The 21,884-nt window shown below is 43.3% G+C and overlaps 2 protein-coding genes across 2 annotated transcripts; both read left to right on the top strand.

The window, feature by feature from the left end:
* The first annotated feature begins 10,800 nt into the window (after positions 1 to 10,800).
* Positions 10,801 to 15,924, top strand: LOC136449551 (single myb histone 5). Its single transcript, XM_066449599.1, has 7 exons — positions 10,801 to 11,093; positions 12,256 to 12,463; positions 12,628 to 12,857; positions 12,984 to 13,068; positions 13,706 to 13,789; positions 14,678 to 15,025; positions 15,348 to 15,924. Exons 2-7 carry the CDS (start codon positions 12,314 to 12,316, stop codon positions 15,360 to 15,362), a joined length of 912 nt encoding a protein of 303 aa, XP_066305696.1. The 5' UTR covers positions 10,801 to 11,093; positions 12,256 to 12,313; the 3' UTR covers positions 15,363 to 15,924.
* Positions 15,925 to 18,213: 2,289 nt separating this feature from the next.
* On the top strand, positions 18,214 to 21,390 carry LOC136449550 (receptor-like protein 7). Its single transcript, XM_066449598.1, has one exon. The coding sequence runs from the start codon at positions 18,245 to 18,247 to the stop codon at positions 21,302 to 21,304; it is 3,060 nt and encodes a 1,019-aa protein (XP_066305695.1). The 5' UTR covers positions 18,214 to 18,244; the 3' UTR covers positions 21,305 to 21,390.
* The last annotated feature ends 494 nt before the right edge of the window (positions 21,391 to 21,884 follow it).

Below are 21,884 nucleotides of genomic sequence, written 5' to 3'. Positions count from 1 at the left end.
TTCAATTTGAGACAATCTAGGGTCCCGAAAACTAGTTTGTAGGCGTCGAAATTTAAAAATCACAAATTTGAACCAGTCCAAACTTTCTCAAATGGAAAGTTGACCAAAACAACAATTGTAGATCTTTTTGAGTTTAACAAACTTGGTATTCAAAACTTTTCAGTTTGAAGTCATTTAGAGTTCATAATACTAGAGTCAAAGTGTTGTTTTTTTATTTGACCAAATTTGACTTGGTCAAACTTGCTCAAATGAGACACTAAATGACCTCAGATGAAAAAACTTTGAATACCAAGTTTGATCATCTCAGCAAGATCTACAATTGTGAAGTCATAACATATTACATAATATCCGTCTCTAAAACATAATATATTAAACATGCATCGTTGTATCATGCGGGCACAATAGTGAATTTCTTCTTGACGTATGACCCTTGGTTATGATCTTGTCGTAACCATGGAGTGTCTTCATCATTTAACATGATGCTTGGATCTTTCTTCACTATGAAGGGTGGAATTCGACATTTCTTTCGTAATCTTCTGACATGTCTGACTTGTCTTCAATTCCCACTATATTTATTTTCCCAGAAAGAATTATGTGGCAGCTTTGGCTCATTGATCATTGAGTTGATGTCTTCGTTTTTTCCTCTCTTTGATTTTGTAGACATGTCTTTCACATAGAACACCTGACTCACATCGGCAGCAAGGACGAATGGTTCCTCTTTGTACCCAATATTGTTGAGGTCCACTGTTGTCATTCCATACTCTTTGTCGACTGTTACCCCTCCTCCGGTCAGCTTCACCCATTGGCACCGGAACAAAGGGACTTTAAAATTAGGTGCGTAGTCTAGTTCCCATATCTCTTCTATGCGGCCATAATATGTTTGTATATTCCCATTTGGATCTGTTCCATCTATGCGAACACCACTATTTTGATTGGTGCTCCTTTTATCTTGGGCAACTGTGTAAAATATATTCCCATTTATCTCGTACCCTTGGTACGTGAGGATATGCCACGATGGCTGCCTAGCCAACAAATACAGTTGCTCATCAATATTGTCATCGCCTTGACATTCTTTTCGCAACCAACCACTGAAACTTTCCATGTGCTGACGCCTAATCCAAGCTTCAGTCTTCCCTGGAAATTTGGATCGTAAGAACTCCTTATGTATCTCGATGTACGGATGCACCAATGACGAGTTCTGAAGAACTTATGTAGTGTGCTTTATTGAAATAATCGTCTTCCATGCCGATATATGTTTTCTTCCCTAAAGTTCCTTTACCACTGAGTCGCCCCTCGTGTCGTGATTCGGGAACGCCAATCGGGGCAAGGTCAGGAATAAAGTCAACACAGAACTCAATGACCTCCTCTGTTCCATAGCCCTGGGCGATGCTTCCTTCAGGCTTAGAACGGACTTTCACATATTTCTTCAAGACTCCCATAAACCTCTCGAAGGGGAACATGTTATGTAAGAACACAGGTCCAAGAATACTAATCTCCTTCACTAAATGAACTAGGATGTGTGTCATGATATTAAAGAAGGATGGAGGGAACACCAACTCAAAGCTGACAAGACATTGAACCACATCATTCTGTAGAGTAGCTAGTTCCACTGGATTGATTGCCTTCTGAGAAATTGCATTGAGGAATGCACATAGCTTCACGGTGGCTAGACGTACATGTGGAGGTAGAATTCCTCTTAAAGCAACTGGAAGCAATTGCGTCATAAGCACATGGCAGTCATGGGACTTTAAGTTTAGGAATTTCTTATCTGGCACATTTATTATACCCTTTATATTGGAGGAGAATCCCGATGGGACCTTGATGCTGCTTAGACATTCAAACATGCTGTCCCTCTCTTCTTTGCTAAGCGTGTAGCTAGCAGGACTTAAGTAATGATGTCCATCATCTGTCTTCTCTGGATGAAGGTTGTTTCGTTCTTTCATGCCCTACAAGTCCTGGCGTGTTTCAAGTGAATCCTTTGGCTTCCCGTACACATCCATGAATCCTAACAGGTTCACACAAAGATTCTTTATCAGGTGCATCACGTCGATTGCGTTGCGGACCTCTAGGACTTGCCAATAGGGTAGCTCCCAAAAGATGGACTTCTTCCACATGGGTGCGTGTCCCTTAGCATCTTTGGGAACAGATTCACTGCCTTGTCCCTTTCTAAATACTACTTTCACATCCTTGACCATTGCGAGTACATCTTCTCCGGTTCGGTTATGAGGCTTCTTCCGATGGTCTGGCTTACCTTTAAAATGCTTTCCTTTCTTTCTTACTTGGTGATTCAATGAAGGAATCGACGATGGCCAAGGTACATGACCTTTGACATCTTTTCAAATATATACTATCAAGGTCATCAAAACAATGTGTGCATGCATTATATCCTTTGTTTGTCTGACCTGAAAGATTACTTAAAGCAGACCAATCATTGATTGTTACGAACAACATTGCTCGTAGGTCAAAGTGTTCTTGTTTGTACTCATCCTAGACATGTACACCTGGTTTGTTCCATAAAACTAGAAGTTCTTCAACTAATGGCTTCAGATAGACATCAATATCGTTGCCAAGGTTGCCTCGAACCTTGGATGAGGATCGGCATCATAATGAACTTCCGCTTCATGCATAACCATGGAGGAAAGGTTGTAGATACATAGAGTAACTGGCCAAGTGCTATGACTAGTGCTCTGCTCTCCAAAAGGATTTATACCATCTGTACTTAAGGCGAACCTTAAGTTTCTAGCCTCATTGCAAACTCTGGAAATTCCCTGTCTATCGCTCTCCACTGGGACCCATCAGCTGGGTGTCTCAGCATATTGTCTACCTTACGGTCTTCTTTATACCACCGCAATAACTTTGCATGGTCTTTATTTCTAAACAAATGTTTTAAGCATGGTATTATAGGAGCATACCACATAACCTTGGCAGGGATTTTCTTTCTAGGACATTGTTCACCCTCGACGTCACTAGGATCATCGCACCTGATCTTATACCGTGATGCTTTACATACCGGGCATTCATCCAAATTCTCGTATTCATTGCTATGGTAGAGGATGCAGTCATTAGGACATGCATGTATCTTCTGGATTTTTAATCCCAATGGGCAGACAACCTTTTTTGCTTCGTACGTAGTGGTGGGCAATTCATTTGGCTTCGAAAGCATCTTCTTTATGAGGTTCAATAAATTCCCAAATGCCTTGTCGGATATACCATTCTTTGCCTTCCACTGTAGTAATTCCAGTGTTATACCCAGCTTTTTTTGCCCCTCTTCGGCCGTCGGGTATAGCAACTTCCTATGATCCTCAAGCATGCGCTCGAACTTAACTTTCTCTTTTTCACTTTCCCATTCTTGTTGTGCATCACGAATGGCATCGCCAATAGCATCACCGAAATCATCTTCTACCGCTACCTCTTCTTCATCTCCCCCCATTGTAGTATCATCAAAGGCACCATACTGAGCAATAATGTCATCAATGTCTAAAGCTTCTCCTTCACCTTCTTCCATCATGACCCCGCTTTCTCCATGCTTAGTCCAACATATATAGTTTGACATGAAACCTGACTTAAGCAAATGTGAATGAAGACTCATTGAGCTTGAATATTCCTTTAAATTCTTACATAGGGCACATGGACAGCACATGAAACCATCCCGCTTATTTGCCTCGGCCACACCTAAGAAATAGTACAAGCCCTCAATAAAGTCTTGGGAGCGGCGATCGGCATTGTACATCTAATAGCGTGACATAATCTGTATTACACGACAAATTATGAAAACCTTGAACATAATTTAGTATTTTATTACACAACATAAATGACACACACACGGTTGATTAATTAACTAAGTCTGGCTATAACGTAAGCAATCCCAACTATCACTAAACAAACTAAAACTACAATGCACTTCAGTAACATAATTATTTCGTGATCATACGCAACTAAAACAGATAAATCATTCTTCTGTTGAATATCAATAAGCTTTTCCTGCTGGCTCACTGCCTCATCAGCAGCAGCCGCTACCTCAAGCGCACCCAAATTCTGCACGTATGTAGCATAATCTTCCTCCCAGTACCAACTATCGCATCCATTGTCCTCCCACTGTAATTAAAGCCAAAAAATATTTAGTCAAAAATATTCAAGAAAAGCAGGTCAATTAGCCATAATTATAAAATGCGTAAGAAACTCACATCGCGATCCGGGCACTTGTAGAAAACACGACCCTTGTTGGGTCCCTGTCTCTTGACTCGGTACTCTATCACAATCTTCTGCTTACACTTGCCGTAGATAATGAGAGGGAGTTCTGGCCTCAGTCGTTTCGTAACCGAACGAGAGGCCGATGATCCGGTACCAGTTGTCATCTACTTTCTATACTTATTTTTGCAAACTAGTGTAAATTTCATATTTTCTAAAATGATATATTTAAACAAAACTAGTACGGATTTCACATGTTTCAATAAATAATTATCCGTACTAGTTAACCTTGCTTACGTAATTATCTCGGTCAGCATTTTCTCCACCGGACGGCACCATACTTGGCCAAGGAAGAGCTCCGATTCTACGAGAAAGAGAACACGGTCTTCCACGACCGTTGCCGCTCTCCCTCGTAGCATCAAAGTTTCTCCTTGACGTCCGTTACCGCTCGGCAGAGAACATGTTGGCCGAGCTGAACACGGTCCACAAGTTCAACTAGTACGGATTTTCTATAATTTTCTAACTATTTACTAAGTTTTTTATTTCATGGAAAATTTAATTCTAAAAAAAGGCATGATTTCTAAGTAGTTCATTTCATGGAAAAAATAATTCTAAGTGACCTGCTCGATATCGGCGAGCTCGCGGACGTTTAGGTTGCCGAGGATAATAACATTTGTAGATGACATTTGTAGGTCTGAAGTTATCAAATATCCATCAAATTATAGCTCAAAAACATGTTTCAATAAATAACCATCCGTACTAGTTGACCTTGCTTACGTGATCAACTCGGCGAGCATTTCTCCACCGGACGGCACCGTACTTGGCCAAGGAAGAGCTCCGATTCTACGAGAAAAGGAACACGGTCTTCCACGACCGTTGCCGCTCTCCCTCGTAGAATCAAAGCTCCTCCTTGACGTCCGTTACCGCTCGGCAGAGAACATGCTCGTCGACTTGAACACGGTCCGCAAGTTCAACTAGTACGAATTTTCTACAATTTTCTAACTATTTTCTAAGTTTTTCATTTCATGAAAAATTTAATTCTAAAAAATAAAAGGCGTGATTTCTAAGTAGTTCATTTCATGGAAAAAATAATTCTAAGTGACCTGCTCGATATCGGCGAGCTCGCGGACGTTTAGGTTGTCGAGGATAGTAACATTTGTAGATGATATTTGTAGGTCTGAAGTTATCAAATATCCATCAAATTATAGCTCAAAAACATGTTTCAATAAATAACCATTCGTACTAGTTGACCTTGCTTACGTGATCAACTCGGCGAGCATTTCTCCACCGGACGGCACCGTACTTGGCCAAGGAAGAGCTCCGATTCTACGAGAAAGGGAACATGGTCTTCCACGACCGTTGCCGCTCTCCCTCGTAGAATCAAAGCTCCTCCTTGACATCCGTTACCGCTCGGCAGAGAACATGCTCGCCGACTTGAACACGGTCCGCAAGTTCAACTAGTACGAATTTTCTATAATTTTCTAACTATTTTCTAAGTTTTTCATTTCATGGAAAATTTAATTCTAAAAAATAAAAGGCATGATTTCTAAGTAGTTCATTTCATGGAAAAAATAATTCTAAGTGACCTGCTCGATATCGGCGAGCTCGCGGACGTTTAGGTTGTCGAGGATAGTAACATTTGTAGATGACATTTGTAGGTCTGAAGTTATCAAATATCCATCAAATTATAGCTCAAAAACATGTTTCAATAAATAACCATCCGTACTAGTTGACCTTGCTTACATGATCAACTTGGCGAGCATTTCTCCACCGGACGGCACCGTACTTGGCCAAGGAAGAGCTCCGATTCTACGAGAAAGGGAACACGGTCTTCCACGACCGTTGCCGCTCTCCCTCGTAGAATCAAAGCTCCTCCTTGATGTCTGTTACCGCTCGGTAGAGAACATGCTCACCGAGCTGAACACGGTCCGCAAGTTCAACTAGTACGGATTTTCTACAATTTTCTAAGTTTACATATAAAATCATAATAAAGTCCAACATATAAAGTTACACATGCATCTACATCGCAAAATGAGATAAGCTACTGATAAAACATAAGAGGATTAAGTTTGTTACCTCCAAAATCGAAGAGCAACACCAATGGATGGGGAGAGAGCAAGAACAACAGCAAGCTGAAGAACAGAGGCAGTGAGTTTGAATGGAATGGCTCGGGCTCGGGGAGAAAGAAATGAGCTGAATTATAGGTCGGGATTATTAGTCCCGGTTAGGGGTCCAAACTAGGACTAAAGATTAATCTTTATTCCCGGGGCATCACCCAAATCGGGACTAAAAGCTTTAGTCCCGGCTGGTATTACCAACCGGGACTAAAGGTAATACCAGCCGGGACTAAAGATCCCTGCCCCGCGGACGACCGTTGGGCAGGGACCTTTAGTCCCGGTTGGTATTACCAACCGGGACTAAAGGGTCCTTTAGTCTCGGGGGCAAAAAATGCCGAGGCTAATGCTAAATTGGGACATCGTTCTAAAGTCTGTTCTGTAGTAGTGCTTGTCGGCGCTTTTTAGCGTCGTTTCCTCCTTAGAGGCATTGCTAGGCTTTCTACTTCCGCGGTTGCTCCTTTGGCGTCTGGCCATGGTGGTGGCCCAAGCTATGCTATTTGGTGGCGCCCCGACAGGTCGTCGTGTTTCTTCAGTCCTTGTTAGTTGTTATTTGAGTTGTTAGTTGGGTCAATTCGACCAAGTTGGAGCAAGTAGTGGCGTGTGTTTTTATAGTTGTTCGGTTGTTGTACCAAAGTTGTATAGGACACACTAGTAGAGAACAGACCTTTCATCCGAGGCCAAAATGGGCTCTAGTCCCGGCATTTTTTGCGCCCAGGCCTAAAGAGACCTTTAGTCCCGGTTGGTGTCTCCAACCGGGACTAAAGGTCCCTGCCCAACGGCTACTGCTCTCGGCACAGTGGTAGGGGACCTTTAGTCCCGATTAGAGACACCAACCGGGATTAAAGGTGGACCTTTACTCTCGATTGGAGCCACCAACCGGGACTAAAAGTCCTCCAACCTTTAGTCTCGGTTGGTAACACCAATCGGGACTAAAGGGTGACCTTTTAGTCCGAGTTGGTATTATGAACCGGGACTAAAGGTCTCCCACCCGAGACTAAAGGTCCCTCATGGGTCAATTTAAAAGTAGGAGCGCAGAGGACTATGTCACATGTGGTGTGCAGTTGAGTTGGTAAGGAATCTATGCGTGATGATAGAGGTCTTGTGTTCGAATCCCACACAGCGCAAGCGAGGGTCTCAAGAAATTCGTTTATTTTTTCTACTGAGGAGGGAGCTTTACTCCCGGTTATTGACCCGGGACTAAAGGGAAGCACCCTTTAGTCCCGGATTCTTACTCCCGGTTGGGAAACCGGGATTAAAAGGGGTTCCCAACCGGGAGTAGAGCCGGTCTCTCTACCAGTGACAAGTGTCTGCTCAGTCTTCAGGCGGCACATGATGTCATCGGAGAGTCTATAACAACAGTAATGTGGTAACACAAATAAATAGCAATTCAATATGAGACATTATACATAAACTTAAGTTGCTATTCTTAGGTTTCGGTTAGTTTTTCGGTTTTGGTTAACTATATGCCCACCTCTAGTTTTTTTACTAAGCTTTTAGGCCTTGTCTGGATTATATATATACGTTGTCCTAGCCACCGACATCATATTTTACAGCGCGACAAGCTTTGCGTCGACGTCATTGTTGAAGGCAATTATTGACCTTGACACTGACGCCCGTGCCAGCGTTCCCACCATGACTGATTCAAACGTTGATATCCTCGATTTTTTTAGCGGTACAAATCTGCTACCAATTTAGTTTACACTGCAATGATATGCATTATTGTCATCAAGCTAGTAGATCTACGACAATATAAAATGCCTTGTGCGGTATATATGTATCTACAGATAACTACCCTACGCAGCAAGCTGAAGTAGATTATTTGGCATCAATTATTTAAATCATGCAGTAGGTTAAGTTTGAATTTGAATTTCAGCCTCCGAGTTTAGACTATCTATATTTAATATTCCATACATATGTTCAAATATTCGATGGGACAACGTCTAGAATTTAGGAGGTGAAACCAAACACCCCTTAATATAGAAGGCAATAATGCATGGCCGTGCATCCCTGCAGGAAATATATAAACAAAGCAACTCGAAGGCTTCTCCCACAAGCTTACACAACTACTGTCGGCCAGAAGTCAAGTCGTCAACACGTCACGGCATCGGCCAACCGCTCACGCTCTCATGCACGCGGTCGTGCTCTTCGTTTCGGCCTAAACAATCGTGGATTATTACTGCTGACTGATTTAATGTGAGAGAAAAATACTGTTCTAACTTATAATCCACCATCATTTACGACCAAACGAACAGGCCGCTAGCTCCGTCCTGCTGAATCCAACGTTGCAGCTACCTCCGTCCTGCTGAATCCAACGTTGCAATAAGCCGCTGCTCGGACGCGCGCGAGCACCTTGCGTCGTGCAATCCATGTTGACAGTTGACACCCCTTCACGCAGCATCCACCGAGTACCATCCGCCATCGATCTCGCAGCCTTCTCCTTTGTATCCTTCTCATCGCGACGACGCCCACAGTGCCGCACGCATGGCGGCGCCGTTCTAGGCTTGCAGCCGCAACCAGCAACACGCCTGGGCCTGGCTAGAATCGCACGGGCCAAGGACATTGTAAGCTGACATTTAGTGAGCCGGCCCATGTTTATAGATGAGAGCCTGTTAAAATTTTCCACACGCCTAACATTGGTCTTGCTGCGTCACCTTACTTCATTACTCACCCCAACGCAAAGAATCTAATTCTCATTTTTCAATGAGCAATCGATTTCAAATTTGATCAAATATGTATTAAAAATAATATTATTTAGTATTATTAAATCAATCATGAAATATGTTTTTACAACAAATATATTTGGAAATACAAACGTAGGATATTATTTTCTACCAACCTATTCAAACTAAAAAATGTTTGATTTATTCAAAATCTAGGATTACACTCTTTTAGGCCATGATTATACTTCTCCACATATTTAGCTAGCAAAAATGATATATGTGATCTAACATGTGAAGTCCCCCAAATTGGTGGTGAATTAGGCATGAGAATATTCTTTGATTGTTATCCAAATCTGTACCTATCCATCAATGCCATGGAAAATTATATGTTTCTTCCTCTTAATGAAAAATGCCTGCTCTCAAAAAGAAATTTTTTTATAGGTTTCTTCGATACAATTGATTCCTAATTTTCTATTCCTAACGTGCCATCATTGTTATTTACATATAAACCATGTCGAAACATGACCACCTTTTTAACATAATGCGCATTTTACCCCTTTACAATCTTATCTTAAGCTGCCAGCCACAAGTCTTTTCATTCTCCTCCAAATCGGTCACATTCTTGTATAGATGACCAAATGGGTGGGACGACCCTATTAGCTGCATGCTCGTGTCGTGTTTGCCCATGGGTTGTGCCATTAGCCAAGACAAGACTCTACTACAGTTTAGCCGGGCCGGGTCGAGATCGACCTGATGACATGCTAAGGCCGCGCGTGCCAAGCTGCACCACCATGCCACCGTCGTGCTCGAGATGCGCCACCACGTGGGCATTGTCATGCCACAACGTCGTCACGTCCCTAATCCGTAGCACCGTCGTCGCGTTCTTGCTCCACCACGCGTCATGGCGCACGCGCCCCTGTGTTGTCGCTACTACAGCAAACGTTGGGCACAGGGACGTGGCCCAGCACCACCATGCCGCGAAGACAAGGGCCAGGGCCTCGCAATATTTCTCTCCACACGCTGTTCGGGGCCACCCGCCATCGTCGCCTCAAAGTGCTAGCCGAGGTCGTGTACCGCCCTCGTGCCGAACGGGGACGAGGCTACGTCGCTTCTCTGCATGCGTCGAAAATACAAGAGAAGGTAGAGAGAGAGAGGATAAGAAGTGGCAGCGGTAGTGGAAATGACAGGCTAGAGTAGAATGAAGGCATGTTCGCTTATCTTATAATTCATTTTTTTTCAGCTTGTTTTTTCAGTTGGAACAGTGTTTTTCTCTCACAACAAATCAGCCGGAACAATGTTTCAGCTTGTTTTTTCAGCGAAGCGAACGGGTCCGAAGACAGGTTAGGATTAGGTTATAATTGCTTCAGGGCAACACTTTGTGCTAGAGGAGTGGTCCGGACATGATCCTATAGTCGAGCTGTGCCGACAGGGGCGGGGCTTCCTAGTTCAAAAAAAAAAATGGGCCATGACCCCCTCTCAAACACAATTTGCACTAAGTACACACCGCATAGTTACATATGCCTTGTTCGTTTGGCTGATAAGTCATGACTGAAAGTACTGTTGGCTGATTTATTGTGAGAGAAAAATATTGTTCGTTGGCTGAAAAAATATGGCTTATAAGCGAGCGAATAGGGCGATAGACGGATCCCTCTTGTGATTTCTTATTAGTCAAGCTCTGCCTCTGCGTGCGGGCCCGGGCCCGGGCCCGATGACCATCAGGTCGGGTCGGGCCGTGCCTAGATAAGGCCGAAACATCAGGTCATGGGCTGTGCTAACGACCGTGGGCCATGGGCCTTATGGCTATCTAGATTGCACAAGTCTGTGCCGGACCACACGAGTGAGGAGCGCAGGCTCAGGGTGGCAGGACTAGCTGGCCATTGACGAGGGAGAGCCGGAGAGGAGAGGAGAGGGGCTTGACGCTTGGGGGAGGTAGGAGACAAGCGCCACGTAGGGCAGCAACAAGCAAAGGTAGGGTTTAGGCCGGGTGCGCGCGCTCTCACTCTCTCTCTCGCGTGGCGCAGCGCCGCAGCTGGGCGACCGCCGTTGCAGACCTATGGCAGGCGCCCAGGTCTAGCCTCGTCGGTTCCTTCGCCAGGTCTTCCTCGGGCCGGGGACGAGCACCCACCAGGTATGCGCATCCCTTCTCTTCCCTTCCTGTTGTGCGAAACCGAGCACGCGAACCCTAACTTAACCTATATGGGTATTTGTATATTCGGATCTGATCTAATTGCAAGTGTATTTATGTATTATTATGCGTACCAGCTGCGATTATTTTGGCGAAAAATATGGACCGTACATTTGTACATCTGGACACCCATGTACTTTACTGGGTCCGCCCCTGACCCTGAACTCATCATCTTCCTGTGTTACAATTTATTAAGTTTGTTAGGATTTGTTGGAAAGGGCATCCTTGGAGTTTCAGTAAGAAATGGAGATGGTGAAGCAGTTTCCTTCTTCATGAAATGAAATGCTCCCATGTTGTGTTATGTCTTGCATCAATCTTTTTCATGGTTTGTTTTGGTATCATAGGAGGTTAGGTCATGCTGTTAATGCCATATCAATGGAATTCTTAAATAGAACTGCACAATATTATTGGGATATGATTGGATTTGCCGGTTACCACTTTTTTGAGAAAAAGAAAGTAGTTCTGAGGTTGCTTTGCAAGCTCTAGTAGTCTAGTTTGAAGCTCTGTTTGATCACATCATAGAGGCTACTTTATGCCATTTTGACTCATATGTACTCCTCCAGTCACAAATAAGTGATATTTTTGGGCTGTGTGCAAAGAACCAATCTAAACTTGGACAGCAGATCATTCATAATATATCACAACAAGAATCAGTGGTCAAAGTTGTGTATTCAGGACAGTGCCGATGTCTATAGCATCACTTAGTTTTGACCGAAGGGAGTAATACTATGACAAATATCATAGGCTGTATTCATGAACAATAACAGAGCCTTTGAAAACCCGCAAATATTTCTTCAGTAATTTCTAGGCCTGTACAGATTTTATGTGGTACGTTAGACTTCCCTTCTTAATATTCGGTATATTTAAGTTGTAGTACAAACCTGATTTTCTTCTTTAGCCAAGCATGGCAGGATGTTGTACATATTAAAACAAGAATTTATTTATGATAAGTTTTTGCACATGTTGGATTTGTTTGTTACCAAAATATTCTTAGAATTGAGTTTTCAGATGATTCAATGTTTGCAGTAGTGTTAATCTATTGTAGTCCAGCAGTTATATTCCTTCCAGTTTTACAATGTTCTAATGGATTGAATTCACAATCCAGGTTAGAAGGTATACATTCGTCTTCATATTGTATTTGACTGAAAAGATTGGGCCTACGCATGGGGGCTCCAAAACAGAGGTGGACTTCTGAGGAAGAGGCTGCTCTTAGAGCTGGAGTAGCGAGACATGGAGTTGGAAATTGGCGTATGATATTGAATGATCCAGAACTTAGCTCCACATTGCGCTACCGCTCGAATGTTGACCTAAAGGTTAAAACTATTCACTCGATTCCTTTTTTTACGTAAGTTTGCTTTAGTGAAGGGACTGCCATATTTGGGTATTCCTTGAAATCATGTGTCTTTTGGTTTTTAAATTTCCAGATTCATCTTCAATCTTAATGCTCATATGTTCTTTTCTATTAATCACTACTTAGGACAAATGGCGCAACATGAATGTAATTGTCACTTCATCGAGTGCTCGTGACAGGGGGAGAACTTCCACGAGGAGAACCCGAGCTGCTCCTAAGAATAATGATCACTCGTTGGCATTGAGCACAGTTACTTCTGATGTTGATGATGAGATTGTTGATGTAAATCCTATTCCTATAGCATCAGTGCCTGTTGAAGCGTGGAATACTTCAAATTCAAAGAAATCTCACTCAAGGTGATTGCATATGCATAAATGTAATAATACATAATTGTGCCGTTTAACTTTTTTTCCTCTCTTTGTTATCTCAATAGAAAACTAGATAGACTGGAGTCTTCACTTAGTTTAATGGCTTTAATGCAGGCTAGACAATATTATAATGGAGGCTATAAAGAACTTGAATGAGCCTACAGGGTCACACAGAACTACTATTGCTAATTACATAGAGGTGTGCATTCTTCTCTTGTTTTTGTTTCTTTCTAGGACTTATAGACTTATAATATGCTTTATGGTCTGTCTACATTTCCATTTTCCTTTACTTTTGAATGTCAACATTATTTGCCTTTTTGTTTGTATTTAGTCAGCCAAAGCTTTTTATACACAAGATATCTTGTTAATAGTAAATTTATTGTTTTTATTTTGACAAAAGTGTATAAGAAATCTACTAGGTGGCACTACCCAGCCGTCATGAACTCATGATTTTGCCCAAGTTGGCAGGTTGCCTGCCTATGCAGTGATGGCTGGTGCCACCCATATCTGTTGCAAGGATCATTACTCCTAAACACCTAAATAAATAGTGAACACCGTTTCATACAGAAACAGAACTTCAGTACACCTGATTTGACTGTATAAAAATGATATATCACAGATATCAAATATTAGAATCCAATAAAAAAAAGCATGTCTAGCTACATTAGATTTCGTCCTTTTGTTGGTCAAAAGTTAGCTATTGCACTATGTCTTCTTGCAGAGTTCTGATTTCATTTTGAAATCATCATGTTCTTTCTTATTAGCTAATAAAAATTCTTGGCCAACTGGGTCATGGTCTATGTGCACAATCAGGTTCTTACCCTGGTTTTATGTAGGAGCAATATTGGCCACCTAGTGATTTTGATCACTTATTGTCTGCAAAACTGAAGGATTTAGCTACCAGTGGGAAATTGTTAAAGGTAAATATGATTTTTGTAGCTCTCTACATCATTTTATGCTATGAGAAATAAAGTTAATTCAAAGATGAAACTACTAGGTGATACCACGTGAGTAAATTCAATTAATGTTATCACCAAAAAAACCTCTTCTTGGGGGAAAGTTCTCCCCCAAGGCACTGCATTAAGGAGAAACCGTAATTACAGGGTCAAGAAGGCCATGAAGGCTGACTGCCCAGGATGCAACTGTGTATATCTCTGAAAGCAGTTACACAGTGAGGGACCTTTTGTGAAAACCAGGGTTCAAACCCTGGTCCTATGGCACCACAACTGGGTGGCCACTGGCCAACCACCACACTAGTGCATTCTCATGATATCATCTAATGAAGTAGTCCTAGATAAGTAAAATCTGTGCATAACACCATCAGAAGCCTAGTTTTCATCCAACTGGAACAACTCATATGCCATATTTGTGAATACAAGTATATGAAGGTTTATCATGACACATATGTTTGGCCATAAAGCATGTGCTCTGAGAAGGTGCACACGCATAGGCTTGTTCAGTCATGCACCATACTCTACTATCTGTCTATTATTACAGTGCCAAACATGTTTATCAGTATTAGCAAGCACTGATTTCTTGTTTAGTGATGCACAATACTCCACTGTTAGTCTATTACATAATGATTTCTTGTTTAATTTCATGTAGAATCCTTGTTAGACTGCAGGTTTCCGGCTGATCTTACTTTAAATGCTATTTTCAGCACAACTCAATTTGTGGGCTTTATGGTGTCCATGAGCCAATGAGCCATCTTTCATTGCTGAATGTTCATATTTTGATCCAATCAGAAGTTGCATGTTCTCAAATTGAAGAACCTTGAGCTTTTCAGCATGACCAGTGGAAGTTTGCAGGTGAATCGGAAGTACAGGATAGCACCTAGTTCACCACGCTTAGAGAGCCGAAGCCCCAAGATGATGCTGCTGGAAGACGTGCAAGGAGAACCCTTGAAATTAGGGAGTGATGCTAGTAGAACCCTCACGAGATCCCAAGTTGATGCTGAATTGGTTCGTATGGCAACTATGACTGCTGAGGCAGCTGCGGCTGCCGCTGCTCATGCAGTTGCAGAGGCAGAGGCTATCATGGCAGAAGCTGAAGCAGCTGCTAGGGAAGCAGAGGCTGCAGAAGCAGAGGCCCGAGCTGCACAGGCCTTCGCTGAAGCAGCAGTTTTGACACTGAAGAACAGAAATGCTGCGAAACTGGTATAGCTCTAGTCCATGAATCTTTTAGATATGCCCTCTTGTCCTTTCACATGTAGAATCCAGTTCCGTAGCCCCTTACGCAACTGATTGGTTACTAAAAGAACCTGAAATCAGAAGTTATCATGAACCCGCTGGCTTATTCACCAAAGATTATGATTTCCAAAGGTAATTATGCCATGGCATAGGGAAAAGCATTCATTTGAACCTACTTTTGAAAAACAGAGTATGCGGGAAGCAGAATCAAACTGCTTTTGAGAAGTAAGAAACAACCAATGGAATCTGCGGCTCTACCGAATTCTGACTCCTTGATGTTCATGTGCAGATGGCCCAAGCTTGATGCTACTCGGAACTGTTGCGTTCCAGCGGTGCTGCAGGGGCAGGCCACCTATGCATGTAGTTCATGTTAAACTGTTGTTCAGGTAAACACAGCTGTCCCTGTAGCCGTATAAAGTTGTGTTATTGGATCCATGTGGGTTCCAACACACCAACAGCGATGCCGGCAGCTTGGTTGTATTCCCCCATTGGGACACCATTTTCAGAACTCGGTGCCGTGGGTAAACTCAACATCAACATGCCTGTTTTCGCTGATTCTGAGCACGAGCGCGTGGACTGTACCAACAGCATTTGCATCGCTGCATGTGTTTGGACCTATCATGAAATAGGCAGTCTGGGGAGATAGCGATAGCATGGTCGGAGCTCTGCCATTCTGTCCTGCAACTGCAAGAGGAGCTCTCCTAGGGCTAGGAAGAATACTGGTCCACATGCAGTCTGACGACTGTGCGTCTCTTTGTAGTTTGGATTGGACTTTGGTTGGCTTGTTGGTGTGCCGCCGATACGGCCATATGCGTCGGCGTTTACCCTCCATAGAGGGAACACGCTTGTCAAACCTAGCGAAGATAACTAGAAACTCTTTATATATAAAAAGCAAACAAACTAGAAACTGTGTTTGGCAATTGGTCTAGGCAATTGGGAGGCGAAATGATTGCTTGATCAGGATCGGTTGGCAATCGAGAATAGCTAAATATCAGAATAGGAAGTGATGACAAGCTAATTCCTTAATTTTAGACTTGTGCCAAGTGTGTGGACATTTAAATTTCCATTTCATTAAAAAAATACTATATACATAGATGTACTCATGGGCCCCTCGTGGCATGGGCCCTGGCCGTCGCACCGGCTGCTGCCCAGCTACAGGTAGATATATGTTGCCTTTTGTGTTTATAATATGTGCGAGGCTGACGGACTGGTGTTGGATGGCAGAAAAATCAAGAGAAAACCGTGTCGGAACCTAACGATGGAACTGTGCGTGTGCGATCATCCTGTGCGTGATGCTTTCTTACCCGTGCGACACGGTAAGTCGGTACCTAACGATGCGCGGCAGTACATAGGACCGTTTAGGGCCTGTTTGATTTCTTCCTCGAAACTTTAGATGTTTAAAATTTAGAGCTGATTATAAAGCTTCAAACAAGTGATCTAAAATTAGATCTAAATTTTAGCCCACCTCCTCCAGAGCTCTCACCTTTCTCAACCGCCTGTTTCCTAGATTCTACACCCTTCATAATCTCTCTCTACTACATGTTAGCCTCCTAAGCTTGTTTCTGACCTTGACCATTCTGCCTAGGTGCTTGTTGTTGGCGCCCTCTTCACCTCGGTATCCACCCTCTCTTGGATGTCCCTCAAACTGCCTGTTGAAGCCTGGTGGTGGATGCTATGGCGGATGCTGCATGTGGGGTTGATCGGGTAAGAACTAAGAAGCCATATGGCAGCGGCGGCGGCTAATTGAAGAAGTGTGGTGGGGGTTGTGGCGGCGGATACTGAGGGTATTGATTCCACCGTCCGCCTCCACCTCCCCATCTCTCCCAATCTTCATCTGGACTGTGCGGCCTTGGTCCGCGTCCTCGACCTCTTCCCGCCATGGATTCCTTCACGATCCTAGTGAAGCTCTTCTTCTTACCCTTTCCCCAAACCTCTTCCGCGAAAATTCAACTTCGAAGGTGGTTGAATCCAAATATCTCCATCGCTCACGGGGTAGCAATCATTGATATTGAAGGATTTTGAGCTCCAAATGTCCTTCTGGATCCACACTAAAATGCGCTTGGAGCTAACCCTAACCTCTGGCTTGGACTCAGGGATGAACTAGAGTTGCCCCCAAAAGCTTTGGATCTCCTCCCCCCCTTCGACCGGGTTGCGGTTCCTAGATCTGTTCTCTCTCCCACCTCCAGTCCGACTTCGATAAATCCATGGCAGACAGCGCGCCACCTGCCTCTCTTCCCGACCTCCACGCCACTCTATTCCTTTGGTGTCTCTTACCAGCAGGCCTCTCCTCCTGGTTTCGAAATCCAGGAGACGCGGGGGAGTCCCGTGCTTTCTCACTGGAGATTCCTGGAGGCTGGGGGCCACGTCACCTCGGCGTCGCCGTCCCCGCCTTCTCTTCGGTGTCGCCCTCTGTCGTACTCATTTTTATTACATGAAAATTCAGTTGATACAAGCCGATTTCCCCACCACCATTCTTCGCCTTGTAATTGAAGCTTCCACGAATGTACCTCAGCTTCGCATTGTAAGCGATGACGACTACTTTATATATTTATGACTGAGTGCTCTATATGAACAAGACATGTATGACCTAGGTAAAGACTTAGAGAAACTCCAAGAGACTCTCTATATCATTCCTAAATGCTAAGAATAGAGTTTTTTGTGAAAAATTACTCTTCAATAGCTTCTCTAAATGATTATCCAAATATAGCCATCTTCTATTTTGGATTTTTCGCTAGCCAAAAATAGAAGACGAGAATGAGTCTCTAGAGTGAGCACGACATATAGAAAAACTTATGGAGAGTGAAAAGATATATAAATCGATTTTTATGCAAATGACTCTCCAAATGATAATTTAGAGAGTGAGATTTTGAAAGGCTCTCGGAGATGCTCTTGCTCTGTAACCCATGTCTCGTCTACGCTCGATCCAGGGAATCCGTTGGCATGGCCTCATGGTTGTGACTGCTTTGACTGGTAAGTAAGTTGCAATCAGAGAGCCGATTGGCCGAGCAGCATGGCGCCAGGGCCCATGGTACCGACGCTGCTTTGACTGCTAAATGATCGGTAAACGTAAATCAGAAGAGCTACGCTGATGTATAAAACTGGGGCACGGTGGAATCCTCCCTCTACACTAGGCATACTCCCCTCTGCCCCCACCCACCCACCCACTGCACGGTAGGTAGTGCACACATGCCCTCCACAATGGCTTTTCATGAGCTGCCGGTGTTGCTCCTCCAGCTGCTACAAATAATACAGCTCGTAGTCGTCCTAGCCTTATGCTCGCTTGTACCTCCAGGCGCAGGCGGTGGTGCGTACACCAACCACACGACGATCACCGCATCGGTGCTTCCATGCCTTCCCGACCAGGCCTTAGCGTTGCTCCAGCTGAAGCAGTCCTTCTCCGTCACCAATTACTCCACCATGCCCTTCCGATCGTGGAGGCCCGGCACCGACTGCTGCGGATGGGAGGGCGTCCACTGCGACCACTCCAACGACGGGCGCGTGACATCTCTCGACCTGGGCGACTACGGCTTATTGAGTGGCGGGCTCAGCCCTGCGCTTTTCAAGCTGACCTCACTCAGGTATCTCAACCTTGGTGGCAACTGCTTCAACGGGTCTCAACTCCCAGCTGCTGGGTTCGAGCGTTTAACTGAGCTCACCCACCTCAACCTCTCTAGTTCCAGCTTTTCAGGGGAGATACCAACTGGTATCGGAAGTCTAAGGAATTTGGTCTCCCTCGATCTCTCTGCTGCTTTCGATATCCTTGACCTAGCCGATGATGGTTACAGTTTCAATTATGCTGGGAATAGGCTTGTAGAGCCAAACCTTGCAAGATTGATTGCGAACCTTAGTAGTTTGCTGGAGCTCCGTGCTGGCTTTGTGAACTTGTCAAATAACCCTGCGATGGAGTGGTGCAATGCCCTTGCCAATTATACTCCGAATCTTCAAGTTCTTAGCTTACCGTTTTGCCATCTGCATGGGCCAATCAGTGCTTCACTGTCTCGCTTGAGCTCGCTCGTTCTAATTGACCTACGCAAAAATCATTTGGATGGTCCTATTCCCCAGTTCTTTGCCAACTTCTCCTTTCTGGAAGTACTCCAGCTCAGCCGTAATCATCATGAAGGGTGGGTCTCCCCGAAAATATTTGAACAAAAGAAATTAAGAACGGTTGATCTTAGCAACAATATCGAAATATCTGGCATTTTACCAAATTTCTCTGCTGATAGCCGATTAAAGAATCTGCTTCTTGGTAACACCAACTTCTCTGGTACAATTCCGAGTTCCATCAGCAATCTCCAACACTTGAAGAAGTTAGCCCTTGGTGGTCGAGGGTTTTCCGGGGAGATACCCTCATCGATGGGTCAGCTCACGTCCTTAAAACTATTAGAGGTCTCTGGATTCGGGCTAGTAGGGCCAGTACCAGCATGGGTGACTAATTTAACTTCTTTGTTGGTTCTCCAGTTCTCAAATTGTGGTTTATCAGGGCCAATACCTTCTTTCATCGGCAATTTTCCAAAATTGAGAAAACTAGCACTCTTCAGATGCAATTTTTTGGGGGAAATACCTCAACATATTTCAAATTTAACGCACTTGAACATGCTCTTGCTTTATTCAAATAATTTGGTTGGTACAGTGCAACTCACTCCATTTTGGAAACTACCAAAGCTATTTGATTTGAATCTCTCAAACAATCTACTAAATGTGGTACCAGAAGACCAAGACAACTCTTCATTGGCATCCCTCCCCCCAATAAAGTATTTGGGTTTAGCTTCTTGTAACATATCTGAATTCCCAAATGACTTGAGAAATCTGGACCAGATTCATGGGCTGGACATTTCAAACAACTACATAAACGGGGCTGTGCCCCAATGGGTATGGGAGAAATGGTCCTCTTTTAGCTTTTTGAACCTTTCACATAACAATTTTACGAGCATGGGTTATGATTACCCTATTCTTCCTATATACGTCCAGTATTTTGATCTCAGTTTCAACAATTTCCAAGGGGCAATACCTTTACCACAGGAAGCAAATTGGATGCTGGATTACTCAAGCAACCAATTCTCAACTATCCCATCTAATTTTGGCACTTTCATCGTTGATACTGCATCTTTCAAAGCCTCTGGAAACAAACTCTCTGGAGAAATTCTAGCGCCGATATGCACTGCATGGAGACTGAATCTCCTTGATCTCTCTTACAATAATTTGAATGGATCAATCCCTACCTGCTTAATGGAGGACCTCAATAGTCTACAAGTGTTAAATTTGGCGGGAAATCAACTTCACGGGGAGTTGCCACATAGCATGAAAGAAGAATGTTCACTCCAGGAATTAGATTTTGGTAGCAACAAGATTGAAGGGAAAATACCTAGATCTCTGGTGGCTTGCCAATGGTTAGAGATATTTGACATCGGAAACAACCAGATTAGTGACTCTTTTCCATGTTGGATGAGTAAACTTCCTAACCTTCAAGTCCTTGTGTTGAAGTCTAACAATTTTACTGGGCACCTGGGACTGGGACCCTCTGTTGCAGAAGATAGGAGCAATTGTGATTTCTTGGAACTTCGAGTTGTCGATTTAGCCTCAAACAACCTTTATGGTACACTGCCAGAAGAGTGGTTTAGCAATTTGAAGTCCATGACGGCCAGTTCTTCTAACGAGACATTTATTGTGGAAAATCCATATCCTCATGGACAGGCATACCAATTTACTGTTGAGGTCACACACAAAGGGTACGACATTGCATTCTCAAATAATTTAGTGGCCCTTGTATTTATTGATGTCTCAAGTAACCTGTTCCATGGAGACATCCCGAAGTCAATAGGTGATCTTGTCTATCTCTCAGAATTGAACATGTCACATAATGCCTTGACAGGCGCCATACCCAACCAACTTGGCCGTTTGAACCAGCTTGAGTCATTGGATCTCTCGTCAAATGAGCTTTCAGGGGTGATCCCGCAAGAGCTAGCATCACTGGACTTCCTCACAACATTAAATCTATCTAACAATATGCTAGTGGGGAGAATACCAGAGTCAATTCATTTCGGCACATTCACGAATGACTCATTTCTTGGAAATGACGGTTTGTGCGGGCCTCCGTTGTCAAAAGGGTGCAGCAATGGTTCGAATATTGTCCTGCATCCACTGAATAAGAAACCTGATGTCATACTATTCCTCTTCACAGGATTAGGATTTGGTGTTGGGTTTGCATTTGTAATCGTGGTGACATGGGGAATATGCATTAGAAAATGATACTGAGAGACATCCCCTCTCAATCATGATGTATTGAATTTTAATCTTCTTTATGGAGATAAATGTGCCATGAATATGTATGGTAAGCAGGGGCTATGTTATGCTACTGTCTCAAACAGATCAGCTATAAGAAAATCAGAGTTTTTCTCTGGTGTTCCCTTTCTAGAGAACCTTGTGAATCTTTTTAGCGATGGTGCTTAGCAAGTATTTCATTAAGAGAAATAGAGGAGCTTTACTATGGTACTCCCAAATAACTATGGACCGTCGATCTAAGAGACTAAATAACATATTACTTTCTCGAAAAATAATTTTTTATATATTATTTTATTTGGAAAGAGGCAAAATATCTTGTAATTAGTCTCTATTAGCCAAATTACTGAAACACTTATCCTTGCGTGATGGCCACATGCATACAGTGTTGTACCATTCACGTTAACAACTTTGGAAAAAAACATTTATGTACTCCAAGTTTTGAAACTTTGTACTACAACATTTGAAACTTTATACTCTTAGGCGTCAGACTTTACAATCACGAAAATTGTTCAAAACATATCCAATATGGATCAACTTTTATAGATCT

Source organism: Miscanthus floridulus, chromosome 5 (genome assembly GCF_019320115.1).
Source record: "Miscanthus floridulus cultivar M001 chromosome 5, ASM1932011v1, whole genome shotgun sequence".
Classification (NCBI taxonomy): domain Eukaryota; kingdom Viridiplantae; phylum Streptophyta; class Magnoliopsida; order Poales; family Poaceae; genus Miscanthus; species Miscanthus floridulus.
The sequence above is the reverse complement of the archived record's forward strand: the minus strand, read 5'-3'. Positions and strand labels throughout refer to the sequence as shown.